Source organism: Chenopodium quinoa, unplaced genomic scaffold (genome assembly GCF_001683475.1).
Source record: "Chenopodium quinoa cultivar QQ74 unplaced genomic scaffold, ASM168347v1, whole genome shotgun sequence".
Lineage (NCBI taxonomy): Eukaryota > Viridiplantae > Streptophyta > Magnoliopsida > Caryophyllales > Amaranthaceae > Chenopodium > Chenopodium quinoa.
In genome coordinates this window covers 558130-571904 of record NW_018742597.1, presented here as the reverse complement: position 1 = coordinate 571904, position 13775 = coordinate 558130, and the positions used below count along the sequence as shown (strand labels likewise).

Sequence of the window (13775 nt, the reverse complement as noted above, 5' to 3'; positions counted from 1 at the left end):
ATGGGATTAAGGGTCTATTTATAGGTGATTAAGGGTGGAAAATATATAGTTCAAGAGAGTGTAGAATTAAGATAAGTTTGGTTAGTTAAGTGAATTTGAATGCAATTTAGCCTAGGTTAATTTATGAGGGAAATTGAATGAAAAGATGAGGAGATAAATAGGATAAGTGTTGATTGGTTGAAGTAAAGATAAAAATTATCTTAAGAAAATAAAAATACTATCATTTGATATTAATCCTCAATTTGTACGTGAAAACCTCTTTTTTTTTTTTTAATTAAAACCTACGAAAATTAATAATTAATTAGGAAAATAGTTAAATATGATAATTAAATCAAATTTATCCTTATAAAATATTTTAGATAATATAAAAATCTAAAATAGTTGTAAATCATAAGATAATTAGGCTAAGGTTATTAATTATTATTAAGATAAAACCGGAAAATAATATAATTTAGTTCAAAACGACGTACATTATTAATTAGTAAAATGTGGACCGACCCAGATTATAATTTAATTTAGAAATATGAAAATATTTAATTTGTTAAAAAGATTTTTGGCGCCAAAATTTAAAATTTATTTTGGCTCCAAATTACGAAGAAAGTATATCGAAAAATTAGGGGTATTACAAATATAATGACATTTATTTTAAAATAACAACATTTAAATTGTAACACCCCCACCTCTCCTTAGAAAACCAATAATAATAATAAATAAAATATAATTTAGAGAGAACTTTGGAAGTATCACCGCCACGTGATAACTTAATGCTAACTCAAAATCAACTAACTGATCAGTGGAACCAAAACCAACTTTATTCTATTTACAACTTAACCAAGATTGTTGATTATAAACTTAGTTATGAAACTTCATCAAAGGAGCCCTAAACTAGATGATCAATAGAACTCCTAATGCAACATATATACTTCACTTAAAATCACGACCGCTTATGAAAATCGGTAAATAGTGTGAACCAAAGCAAAAAAGAAATACAAATTAGCAAAAACGCTAAGTACATACACATGCAACAACGACAACGACATTTAGCATTCCAAATTTCCGTCGAGTGTCGCACTACATTGATAACTGTTATGCATTTGTATTACATGTATAAAGCTTAGTAAGTGAAATTCGGATAGTTTTTTGAAGATAGAATTGTCATTTTAAAGTTTGTTTTTCCCATTAACCTCCATTATTTCATACATACGTATAAAATGAATTATATCTTTCAGTAAATATCTTATAAATACTAATATGTTATAGTACTTCAAAACTATAAAAAGTAATGCATCTAAAAAAATTGAAGAAGTACATCAAACCAAACGAGACGTAACTCTATTCCAAAAACTAATCGGTGATTCATACACATGAGTGTACCATGTGTATGGTACATACGGGTTAAAGCAGAAAGTTTATAACTTATAATTATAAAGAACATCACGAATTTATAAAAGAACAAAACATTAAAACATAAAGAACACAATAATTTCTGATAAACAGTTTCTAAAAAAGGTAAAAGATAATTGCTTATTAATTTTTACCACACATTTGACGTCAAGTCATTTCAAAATATTCAATTTTCCAAATTTTCTCCATCTAAATTTGTTTTCCTCCTAAAAATAATTCAAGTTTTTATTTTTATATTTAAATTTTATTTTCAAAATTTCTGTTTTCAAAATATTTAATTTTAATATTTTTCTTTTAGAAAATTCTTTCTTAAAAAAATGCAACATATTTTTTCATTTTTTAAAAAAAATTAGTTATAACATTCATCTTATGGTCATGTGTATTTCTTGAGATGTTATTTATATGATGTAATGATATTCTTTATCAAAAATCATGATGTATTTATCTGATATAATGATGTACAATTAACCATCTACATTATGTTCTTTTCATATGTCCATTTATTATTGGAAAAATTGTTCGGAATAATACAATCCGACCTTTGCCTCATCCGCCCAAAATAATCCCACCTTCGATTATTTTTAAATAACCCGACCTTTAATGTCAATCTGCTTATAGTGGTCCCGGGTGACCCGTATTAAATATGTATTTTTTTTTGTGTGTTTAGAGTACACGTGTCACCACGTGAATAATCTAAAATTTTAAATTAAAAAAGAATTTGAATTTTTTTTTAAAAAAACCCCTGCTCCCTAGTTGAAATCGGGGCGGGGAAAGGGGAGGGAGGCCAGAATCGGGACGGGGGAAGGGGAGGAGGGACAAAATCAAGATCGAGAAGAGGGAGGGGGCTGGAATCGGGACGGGAAAAGGGAGGGGGGGCCAGAATTGGGACGAGGGAAAGGGAGAGGGTCGGGGATGGAAGAGGTTTTTCGAGGGTGGTTGGTGGTTTAGTGGGAAGGGGCGAGGAGGGGGGTCGACAATTCAGGGAGAAGGGGGAAGGTGGTTGGCGTGGCACTCCGGTGCTGGGGAGCAGGCAGGGGGTCGAGCTGGTGGGGGTGGGCGGCCGTGGAGAGGTGGTTGGGCTGGTGGGAGTGGTTTTTTAATTACTTAATTAATAATTTATTATTTTTTCTTTTAAAAAAAATAAAAAAAATTAAAATTATTTTATTTTATTTTTATTTTTTTGAGCAATTAGATACCAACCCAGTCATATAACTTGCTGTAACATGTTAAATGACCAGTTGGGACCATTTGAAGCGGATTGACATTAAAGGTCGGATTATTAAAAAATAATCGAAAGGTGGGATTATTTTGGGCGAATGAGGATAAGGTCGGATTATTTCAAGCATTTTTTTTTATTATATCATATAATGATATATATATTTATTAAGTCTTTTGTTAAACTATTCTAAACGTCCATGTTTTTTTATTGTAGTTATAAAGTACGTTTGTTGTCACATAATGTTAATTACTTATTGTGAAATGTTCTTTAAATTTGGCTTTGGATTATGCAGGATATATATGAATAATGTTCATTACATTATATTATCATATTCATTATTAATATTACGAAGATTATTTAGATTTGAATGTCAATTATCAATTGAGGAGGTCCAAAAAGAATATCGTCATCATCATCTACCTTCATGATCCTGATTTCAACAATTAGATGATAATTAATATTTAAAAAATTATAAAATTAATAAATGATATTTTTCTCAAAAAAAAAAATTGATATTACAAATTAAGGGTCAAATTTAAAGAGCATAAGAGATAAATTCAATGAACATAGACCCTAAAAGTCATACAAGCTTAATAAAAATAACGAGAACCTTGAATAACATCAGAGATAAAACAAAAGAACAAAATGATAAAACAAATATACTACCCAAAATGATATAAGGGTTAAAGCAAATGAACATTAACATAAAAGAACATATTATTCAAGTAAAACGATCATAATTTGTATTGTTGAAACCCAAAGAACATTTTTAATCTACAAACCGGCCTTAAAGAACATATATTTTAAACCCAAAGAACAAATTGATCTGGCTCAAAGAACATATCTTTTATATAATTTAAGAGTCGTTTTAACGAGAAGCCTCCAAAACCCCAATGCTAAACTCTCATGCATTTAAAACCCCAATAACTACCCATCCCACTACTTTATTAATTTATTTTTTAACTTTAAAAAAAAAACTACCCATCCCACTTTTGTTTTTATTTTTTATTTTTATATATATTTTCAAGGGACTAATACTAACATTTATTTTTTATTTATTTATTTATTTTTATATATGAAAACATTACTAACATTTCACTTTGTGTTTTTTTTTGTTGTACGTAGTATAATATATGTCATGCATTAGCACGGGTATACAGTTCCTTTATCAACAATTCACCATAGCACTTCAAATCCCTAACCCTTCAATTATATGCATTTTTTAGGAACTACCCTCCAAACAACTTCCACTTCTCTAATCATTAAAACAAAAAAAAAAAAATTTACTAACACGCTTTTTGCGTGATTGGCCTCACCGAATAACTGCTTGCAAAAGATCAAAGTAACTCCTAGAGCATTAATGGAATAACCCCTATGACACTAAACGAGTAACCCCTATAATAACACTGAACGGATAACCTCTATAGCTTTGACAAAGTAAACCCCACAATAGCTGGCCACCGACATATAAGAGTAAGACCCTATTTTTTGAGCTTCTCAGCAGAGCGGAAAACATCAGATTTCAATAGAGTAGAGCAGATGTCAGCAGGGCAAACAAGTGTCAGCAGATTATTAATACTCAGTAGAGCAGGGCTAAGCAGGGTTCAACAAAGCACAAGTCCACAACAGACCACAACAGTTCAAAAGAACAGGGTCTAAGTTACAACATCAAAATCAACTTCCCGTATTTTAAACATATTTTTTCTTATATTATACATTTAATATCTTTATAATATACTATATATCTCGTGCATTTTGCACGGGTACACTCTAGTTCCAATACAATTAAAAAAATGAATATGAATCCAAGAATTATAAAAAAATCTATTAACCTATACAAAAAGCAATTATAATATACTATATTTCCCGCCTTTTTCGCTTCTCTCTCTCTCTCTCTCTTTTATTTATTTTTTTTGCAAAATCTTTAAGTAAACTATTTATACCTTGTGATATTTTTTTTTTCCCGTTTAACAATCATATTCCATATATACCTAATGAATTACTTTTGAATATCTTTTACATACTTTATATTTTGTAATATTATTGTCAAAAATATTTAACAATCGTGCATTGCACAGGATTTTAACTTATCTATATACTAAAGGCGAAACCTGGAATGACACTTGTCATTTCCTGGTTAAAAAAATTTCCGCCTTTTTTTTCTTTCCTTTTTTTTGGCCATATTTTAATGACATTTATTTTATAATCTATAATAATAGTTATTTCCATTTTGACAATATCTTTAATCCAATTATACTCATTTTTTTACATATATTTTATATACTATGAAACTTTTAGTTACAAAAATACTAACATAGATTAAAAGTAAGGTATTGTAATATATTATTTTTCAAGATTATTATAATATTATCAATATCAATTTTTTTTCTCCAACTTTTATCATTTGACAATAAAATTTATTCTAATTAAAAAAGAAAAATCAATTTGGTAGCATATTTTCTATAAATCTTAAAATTACATAATGTTTATAAGAACAAAATCATATTGTTATAGTATACATAACATATATTGAAAATTTAATTTAATTACTCTAAATATTTATGTGATTATTTAAAAAAATAATAACCCCTACTACTCACTCTAAAAACATATTTAAAAAATTCAAAGTGTGTCAATAATTTAAGGATAAATATATATGAGTTTGTATATGGGTACTAATCTAAGCTAATATTTTAATTTTCTTATATAAAACCTTATAACTTCTAAATTTCTATTATTATATATATATATATATATATTTTTTTTTTATACAATCCAATTCAATAACCTTTACGTATTTGGTATTGGTATAAACTAAAATTTTCAAGTTATTTTGTTACAAATAATTATTTTAGATTAATTATTGTTGAATTAACACCATTATTTATAATTTATTTGTTGTATAATTTAATTATGATCGTGCATGGCATGAGACTTAACCTAGTTAATCATAATATGAAGAACATCATCTTCAACTTTTGAAAATTACACAAAAAAATAGAAAAAAATATTAAAATAATTGCAATATACCTTATCTCTCATCAACAAATTCACTAGTTACATATTTCTATTAAAAGACTCATTCGAAAGATAAAATCAACTCTGTAATACATTGAATCACTTCGAAATTCAAAATTTATCGTAGTTTCTCTCTCTATATAAAATCAATTACTCTCTATACAAAAAAAAATGAAATTCGGTTGACCAAAAGTATTCTATTAATATAGAATGTAAATAATAAATCAATTTCATAAATTACGGAATATAAATAACAAATCAATCCCTTAAATCAGAGAGTAGAGGGAATTATTTTGAATTTTTTTTGCTAATGTAATTTATATTTATATACAATGTTCTTTCTACGCTTTTTAACCCTTGTATTTTGACGGGTTATTATATACTATACCTATGATGTATAGTATTCGCCGGGTGTATGATGAATTTTTCACCGAAAAACTCTAACCAAACGATAAAATTCATAAGTCCAAATTTTTTAAATTAAGCAGAAAATTCACAAGTCTTCCAACAGCTGACTTGACTCACATCACAAACCCAATTAATTCTCCACGTCTAAGTTAGTATCACTAGCCAATAACACATCGCCACGTCCTCAAGCACAAAGATCAACCGTCAGATCATCCACGGTGTCACCTTCTAACCAATGAAAACGCATCATACGGTGGCACCTCATAGGTCACGTGACCTCCCTACCTCCTTCATCAGTCTTCTTTTATCCCAGTTTATATAATCACATCACATTCCCCACAACAAAACATAAGATTTAGAAATCACAGAAGAGAGAGAAGTTCTCTAGTGTATGTGAGTGAGTGTGGAAGCTACTAGAACAACTCCCAGTTGGTAACCATTAACGATGAAGAAATGGACTCTTACGTCCCTCCTTTTTCTCCTGTGCCTCCTCTTTCTTCTTCCAGATCAAGGTATTTTTCTCTGATTTTGATTTTATCATCGTTTTATTTGATCAATGTAATATGATTTGGTATGAATTTGGATTTATGTACTTTGATCCGTTTAATCGATTGATTAATTTTGCACATTTCGATATAATTTTGAATTAATACATGTGATTCGCTTGTTAATAACTAGATAAATGTTGCAAAATTTTAGTATGAATTTGAATTTATTTGTATTTTGATCTGCGTAATAGCAAGTATATTGTTGCGTATTTTCTGTATGAATTTGAATTATTTTATTCGCATAATAGCTAGATTAATGTTGCATTGTTGCACATTTTTAAGTGTGAATTTGAATGTATGTTTGCTTTGATCCGATTAATATATTGATTGTTGCAGCAAATTTTCAGTATGAATTTGAATTTCTGTGTAGTTTGATACATTTAGTGGAATGTTGCACATATTATGTATGAATTTGAATTTGAGAAATGGTGGATCTGGTTTATTTAGGTAGGAATATACACGCGAATGCTGAAGAGGATTCGGATGAATTAGCGAATCCACCTAAGATTGAGGATAACCTTGGAGCAGTTCCTCATGGATTATCAACTGATTCTGATGTTGTTAAAAGGTTTACTTCATTTTTGTTTTGATTTTGTAACTTTTTTTTTGTATTTTTGAGCTGTTTGTTGATGATTGTGAGGGGTTTATGGATTGTAGGGAGTCGGAATCAATGTCGAAAAAGACGCTTCGCAACACTGCGGAGAAGTTTGAGTTTCAGGCTGAGGTTTCTCGGCTTATGGATATCATTATCAACTCTCTTTACAGTAACAAGGACATTTTCTTGAGAGAACTTATCTCCAATGCTTCAGATGTAAGTGTCGTGATCACCGCCATTAGTTTCTGTATTCGAAACTTATGACTACAAATTTCCGATATATTGTCCTTTTCACCTAATGAGCAAATGTGGTGCAATTTCAGGCATTGGATAAAATTAGGTTCTTGTCACTCACTGACAAAGAGGTCCTAGGTGAAGGTGACAATGCAAAGCTAGAAATTTTGGTGAGTTTTTGTTGTTTATATGTTCTCTTTTTATTTTGTATACAAGGGTTGGTGATTGACCTGTTATACGACAATTACAGATTAAATTGGATAAAGAGAAGAGGATTTTGTCGATTCGGGACAGAGGTATAGGAATGACAAAAGAGGACCTTATTAAGAACCTCGGGACCATTGCAAAATCCGGCACTTCAGGTATACAACTTACTACAGTTTACAACCTTCTTTTGTATTATCAATATGTGGAAAAAATGTTCTGTCATATTCGAGTGTGTGCTTTACAATTTGGACTAATGTTTATGCTATGTGAATGAAGAAGACTGATTCTACTGCCTACTAATTGATACAGCCTTCGTGGAGAAGATGCAGACAAGTGGAGACCTTAACTTGATCGGGCAGTTTGGAGTTGGGTTTTACTCTGTCTATCTTGTTGCTGACTATGTTGAAGTTATCAGCAAAAACAACGATGACAAACAGTGAGTTTCAGCCTTCGTGGCTTGCATTTAAGTCCCTGCATATTTGAATATCTGTTGCTTTTACTCTTGCTCATACCTGTGAATCTTTGTTATCCAGACATGTTTGGGAATCGAAGGCTGATGGGCAATTTGCTATTTCTGAGGACACATGGAATGAACCTCTAGGTCGTGGTACCGAGATAAGATTGCATCTTCGAGAGGAAGCTGGAGAATACTTGGAAGAAGCCAAATTGAAGGTTTGTGTACTGTTTTTTGTTTTCCTTTTATACTTTATGAATATGATAGCTACTTTCATTCATCTAACTGGAGTTACCCAAGTTGAGAATGGCAAACTGAAACTATTGCTTCGTTGTACACTATTTTTGTTCCTTCCACCGTACGTAGTAGTGTTTTATTTCTATATCTACTTTGAAGGAAGTTTTTTTTAGTATGAGAATTGCATGTTATAGTTGTACTCTTATCTTTGTCACACATCTAATATTAGCAGCATTTCTTCTGAATTCTGGTTTATGCAAGTAGATTTTTAGACCCTTGCCTGACTTTGTTGTCAGTGTTGATGCATTCTTTTTCCATAGTTATCACTATGCATTTTTCCATTTCAGACTTTATCTGTTTCATATTTCTTCCTCCTTTTTCTTTGAGGCATAAATGAATGGTCTTGGCGCCTCAATATTGTGATTGTTTCTCTTTCTGGAGGTTCTTTTTACTCCTGCTGTTTCATCAAACTACTTTCTCAATTGGAACTATTTGTGGCTTTCTACACAGTTGCTGCTAGTTTGACTTTTTTTTTTTCGAGCTCATGCATTTGTAATCGGGGAACTGTTTTGCGGATCTGTTCGGTTGAATTGTTGGTTAATTTTGGTTTATGGCTGTTTTGATCTACAGGATTTGGTGAAAAGATATTCCGAATTCATTAATTTCCCCATTTATCTTTGGGCAACCAAGGAAGTTGAAAAAGAGGTTCCAGCAGATGACGATGACACGAGTGATGAAGAGGAAACCAGTATGCATTGTCTTAAATCACTTTGTGATGATTTAATGTGTTCTATTTCTGAGTTTGAAGGAGACTAATGTTTTAAGGTTTTGTGACTGCTGAAAAACAGCTGAAAGCAGTTCTGAGGAAGAATCTGAAGAAGATAAAGAAGATGAGGAAACTGAGAAGAAACCAAAGACAAAAACAATCAAAGAAACAACTAATGAATGGGAACTTTTGAATGATGTCAAGGCCATATGGCTACGTAATCCAAAGGAGGTTACTGATGAGGAGTACACAAAATTCTACCATTCTTTGGCTAAGGTAAGCATAATTTTAGCTTGTGGGTTTGGATTCTGCAAGGTATCCATTATTAAATGGTGTCCAAATATGTGTCATATAGGATTTTGGTGATGAAAAGCCTTTGGCGTGGAGTCACTTTAATGCTGAAGGTGATGTTGAGTTCAAGGCTGTTCTCTTTGTTCCTCCAAAAGCTCCTCAAGATTTGTATGAGAGCTACTACAACAACAACAAAGCCAGTGTCAAATTATATGTTAGGCGAGTTTTCATCTCCGATGAATTTGATGAGCTTTTGCCCAAGTATCTCAGCTTCTTGCAGGTAATGAAAGTTCTGCAACTGGTTTTGTAATAGCTCAATTGTTTTTAACATGATTCTGATGATGCTGTCTTTATTTCCAGGGACTTGTTGATTCGGACACACTCCCACTCAATGTGTCACGAGAAATGCTTCAACAGCACAGCAGTCTAAAAACAATCAAGAAGAAGTTGATAAGGAAGGCCCTTGACATGATTCGCAAGATTGCTGAAGAGGATCCTGATGAAAATGATGGCAAGGATAAGAAGGGTAAGTTATTTTTAAAAATCAGAACACTTCCCTATACATGTAGTAGATCATTGGATTTTCTATAATTCTGCTGATTAGCATATTTAAAAAGCTATTTTGAACTCATTGTGCCTTAGAATGGGTTGAACAGGAGGCTGTCTCTCTGAAGTTCGAAGCAAGAATGATCCCCACCTCCCCCCCCCCCTCTCTCTCTCCCTCTCTCTCTCTCTCTCTCTCTCTCTCGGTTTCAGAATATATAAATAATCCAGCATTATATATTGACCCCACAAATAATCTGAGCTACAGCTATTTGTATGAAATAGATTATTAACTCTAATTACTGCCACTTTCAAATTCTTTGCTGCTGCCTTCCTAAAATCTCATTTTTGTAAAATCTTTATTACAGATGTTGAGAAGTCTGATGATGATGAGAAGAAGGGTCAGTATACAAAGTTCTGGAATGAATTTGGCAAGTCAGTCAAACTTGGAATTATAGAGGATGCCACAAACAGAAACCGTCTGGCCAAGCTTCTAAGATTTGAGACGTAAGTTACTGAAATTAAGGCTTTACTGCCTTAGAACATATGGTTGTCATGTCTCTCCTCTATGGAACAATTTTGCTAATTTGGCTCTCTTCTTAAACAGTACAAAGTCCGATGGAAAATTGACTTCCCTTGATCAGTACATCTCAAGAATGAAATCTGGGCAGAAGGATATCTTCTACATAACAGGTACCAACAAGGAGCAGTTGGAAAAATCCCCATTCCTTGAAAGGCTTTCAAAGAAAGGCTATGAGGTAACCAACGAAACTTGTTGACCTTTGCTTTGATATGGATTGCCTTTTCAGCTTCTGGTTTTACTCTATAAGCCATTTTGTAAATGAACTTCTTTATGCTTCAGGTCATCTTCTTTACTGATCCTGTTGATGAGTATTTGATGCAATACCTTATGGACTATGAAGACAAGAAATTCCAAAATGTTTCCAAGGAGGGTTTGAAACTGGGCAAGGACTCTAAAGACAAGGAGATCAAGGAGTCTTACAAGGAGCTGACTAAGTGGTGGAAAGGGACTCTTGCTAGTGAGAAGGTGGATGATGTCAAGATAAGCAACCGTTTAGCAGACACTCCTTGTGTTGTTGTGACTTCGAAATTTGGGTGGAGTGCGAACATGGAGAGAATCATGCAATCGCAAACACTCAGTGATGCTAATAAGCAAGCATATATGCGTGGTAAAAGGGTTCTTGAGATCAACCCTAGACACCCTATTGTCAAGGAGCTCCGAGAGAGAGTGGCGACAAATCCAGAGGTATGATCTTGTAAAAATCGTATTCTTTGACATGTTTAATATCATAGCATGGGCATAATATGTATATGTAACTTGGAGGGTATAAACTCATAGCAGGTATAAACCCATATCTATTTGATTCAAACAATCCAATAGCACCTCAACCTTCCCCAAAATCTCCCTCTGTATTCCCACGATTCCTCAAAAATGCCCCTTATTTCACCTCCTCAAAATTGCCCCTCTGTTGTTTTTAAACGCAACCATATCTGATATGGATTTTTATCACCCCCTATATTCCTTCATTTTTTTTGGTGTGTGTGTATGTGGGGGGGGGGGGGGGGGGGGTTGTTAGTGGAACAGTGACTGTGAAATAATGAATCCTTATCACTCTAGTGACTGCCTATGCCATGTCATTTTTTGATCATCTTGGTTTATGTCGCTAGTCTCAGTTCCTCATTCAAATTAACAAAACATAGCTTGATTGAAAATGATTTGTTCATCACTACATTCATGTCTGTTGCAATCTCCCTTTTTTCCTTGGATGGATATGCATCAGAAAGCTAAGTAGTTTTGACCAATGTTCGTTATTTTTTTTTTTCTTATTGGCTATCAGCTTAATGCTACCAACCTTTTTTATATAGGATGACAGCGTCAAGCAAACAGCACGCCTTATGTATCAGACAGCTCTCTTTGAGAGTGGCTTCCTGCTGGACGACCCGAAGGATTTTGCTTCTCGTGTCTATGATTCTGTAAAGTCTAGCCTCAACATTAGCCCTGATGTAGCTGTAGAGGAAGAAGATGACACAGAGGAGCCCGAAGTCGAAACAAAGGAGGATGATTCTTCACCCAAGGAAGAAGCTGACGGTGTGAAAGACGAATTATAGAAGACTTAAATGCCACTAGATTGATCATATCATGGGCCTTAAGGTTCCGTCCTATTGAGTTTCTGCATTACCGTCACCAGGAAAAATTATAAATTTCACTTTAGATTTCTGTAAACATGATGAAAAGAATTTTGTCTCAGTCAACATAGTAATATTATAAGTAGACCAGAATTTTTCAGGAGTTTTAATGGCTTGTCTCATTGTCTGTGTTCAATCTGTTTATAGACCATGGCCTGTTTAGAACATACTCGCGTAAGTTGATTGCATTCGTAGGAAACTTAGCCTCAAAGGAGGAAGTAGTAGATGAGTTAAGTGAAAGGTAAAATGAAAGTGAACAAAGATGAGCATTTGACTCCCAAATCCACTCTTGCATGAGGTGTAATAAATCTATAGTCAATATTATAAGATTTGACAATAGTAAGAACTAGTTTAAGTACTGTGCAACGAACGATTTTTATATAACCTAATTGTGTATTACAATGCTAATTTAATTTTTTAAAAATCAAATTTTTAATTGAAACAAATACTTGAATTTCTTTAAAAAAGCTAACTTGAATTTTGTGTTATATTGATATCAAAAGTTATTGATCATTAAACATTTTTTAAAAAACGCAAATTTAATGATTATAAGGTTTTATAAGAATGAAATTTTATGTTAATTATAACCGTGCTATGTACTTATATACTCTATAAGTCTCTATTTTGTTGGCATGTTTTGACCGGCACAATATTTTATTAATTGATTTTTTTTTTTGTGATAATTAATAATCAAGGTTTTTTTATTTTTATTTTATATTTATAGTTATAGAATTGTAGTGTTATTTTTTTATTTTTATTTTTAAACGGAATTGTAGTGTTATTTTTATAAATAAATCAACAAATATATAATAAAAGCTAAATTGTTAATCATGGTTGGAGCAAAAAAACTTTCAACGAAAAAAATACAATGTAGAATGATATGGAGTACGGGAGATGTACATTATTCTAATATATTACCTTATATACGTTGTATATGTTTGTTTATTATAGAAAAATACCCATTATATAATGTATGAAAGATATGTTAAAATATTTTCATTGAATGCATATAGAATATACTTAAAATATAGTTGCCAAATTGAAAGTTAAGAGTGGCAGAAATTTTTTTAATCAAAATATAACAAGTGTCATATCAAATTCGCTTTTAGTATTATGTTATTGATTGATTGATTTGGGAATATGGTGCATGGAGAGGGGTTAAAAAAAGAAGATGAAACCCTTTGCAACTTTCCTCTTCTTGAATTTGTATCGTTCACCGTCTATTCCACCAATCCACTGCTGTCCCAACACCTCTTTCAACCAAGTCGCCACCACATGCAACCCATCATCGTCTCTGCAATCTATTGACATTCACCATCACCTATGCCAAACAACCATATCCACCCCATTGTAAAGATACTATTGCAATAGTATCACCATTATTAAACCATTCCCTAAGACTTACACCATTTCTTTAAACTCTTGAAAAATTCAGCATTGAAAAAACTTGCAAGTTAAAGGTACCACAACCACCCAGTGCCATTGTGCAGTGAAGAATAATATATTTTGTTTAAAAAATGTTTCCATGGTGAATACCTCGCAATGTTGGGTTATTAACACTACTTATAAATTGTTACACAGAAAATTTGGTATGTACCGGGTTCGAATCACATCCTTAATCACAACGTTTTTTCCCCGTATTC

The 13775-nt window shown here is 32.1% G+C and overlaps 1 protein-coding gene across 1 annotated transcript; it reads left to right on the top strand.

Annotated features, from left to right (window-relative positions):
* The first annotated feature begins 6387 nt into the window (after positions 1-6387).
* LOC110721133 (endoplasmin homolog) lies at positions 6388-12242 on the top strand. Its single transcript, XM_021900262.1, has 15 exons — positions 6388-6561; positions 7045-7165; positions 7255-7408; positions 7516-7596; positions 7677-7788; positions 7943-8069; positions 8167-8305; positions 8955-9072; positions 9173-9366; positions 9446-9661; positions 9742-9907; positions 10293-10431; positions 10532-10682; positions 10787-11191; positions 11812-12242. The coding sequence occupies exons 1-15, from the start codon at positions 6495-6497 to the stop codon at positions 12052-12054; spliced, it is 2433 nt and encodes an 810-aa protein (XP_021755954.1). The 5' UTR covers positions 6388-6494; the 3' UTR covers positions 12055-12242.
* Positions 12243-13775: the final 1533 nt, after the last annotated feature.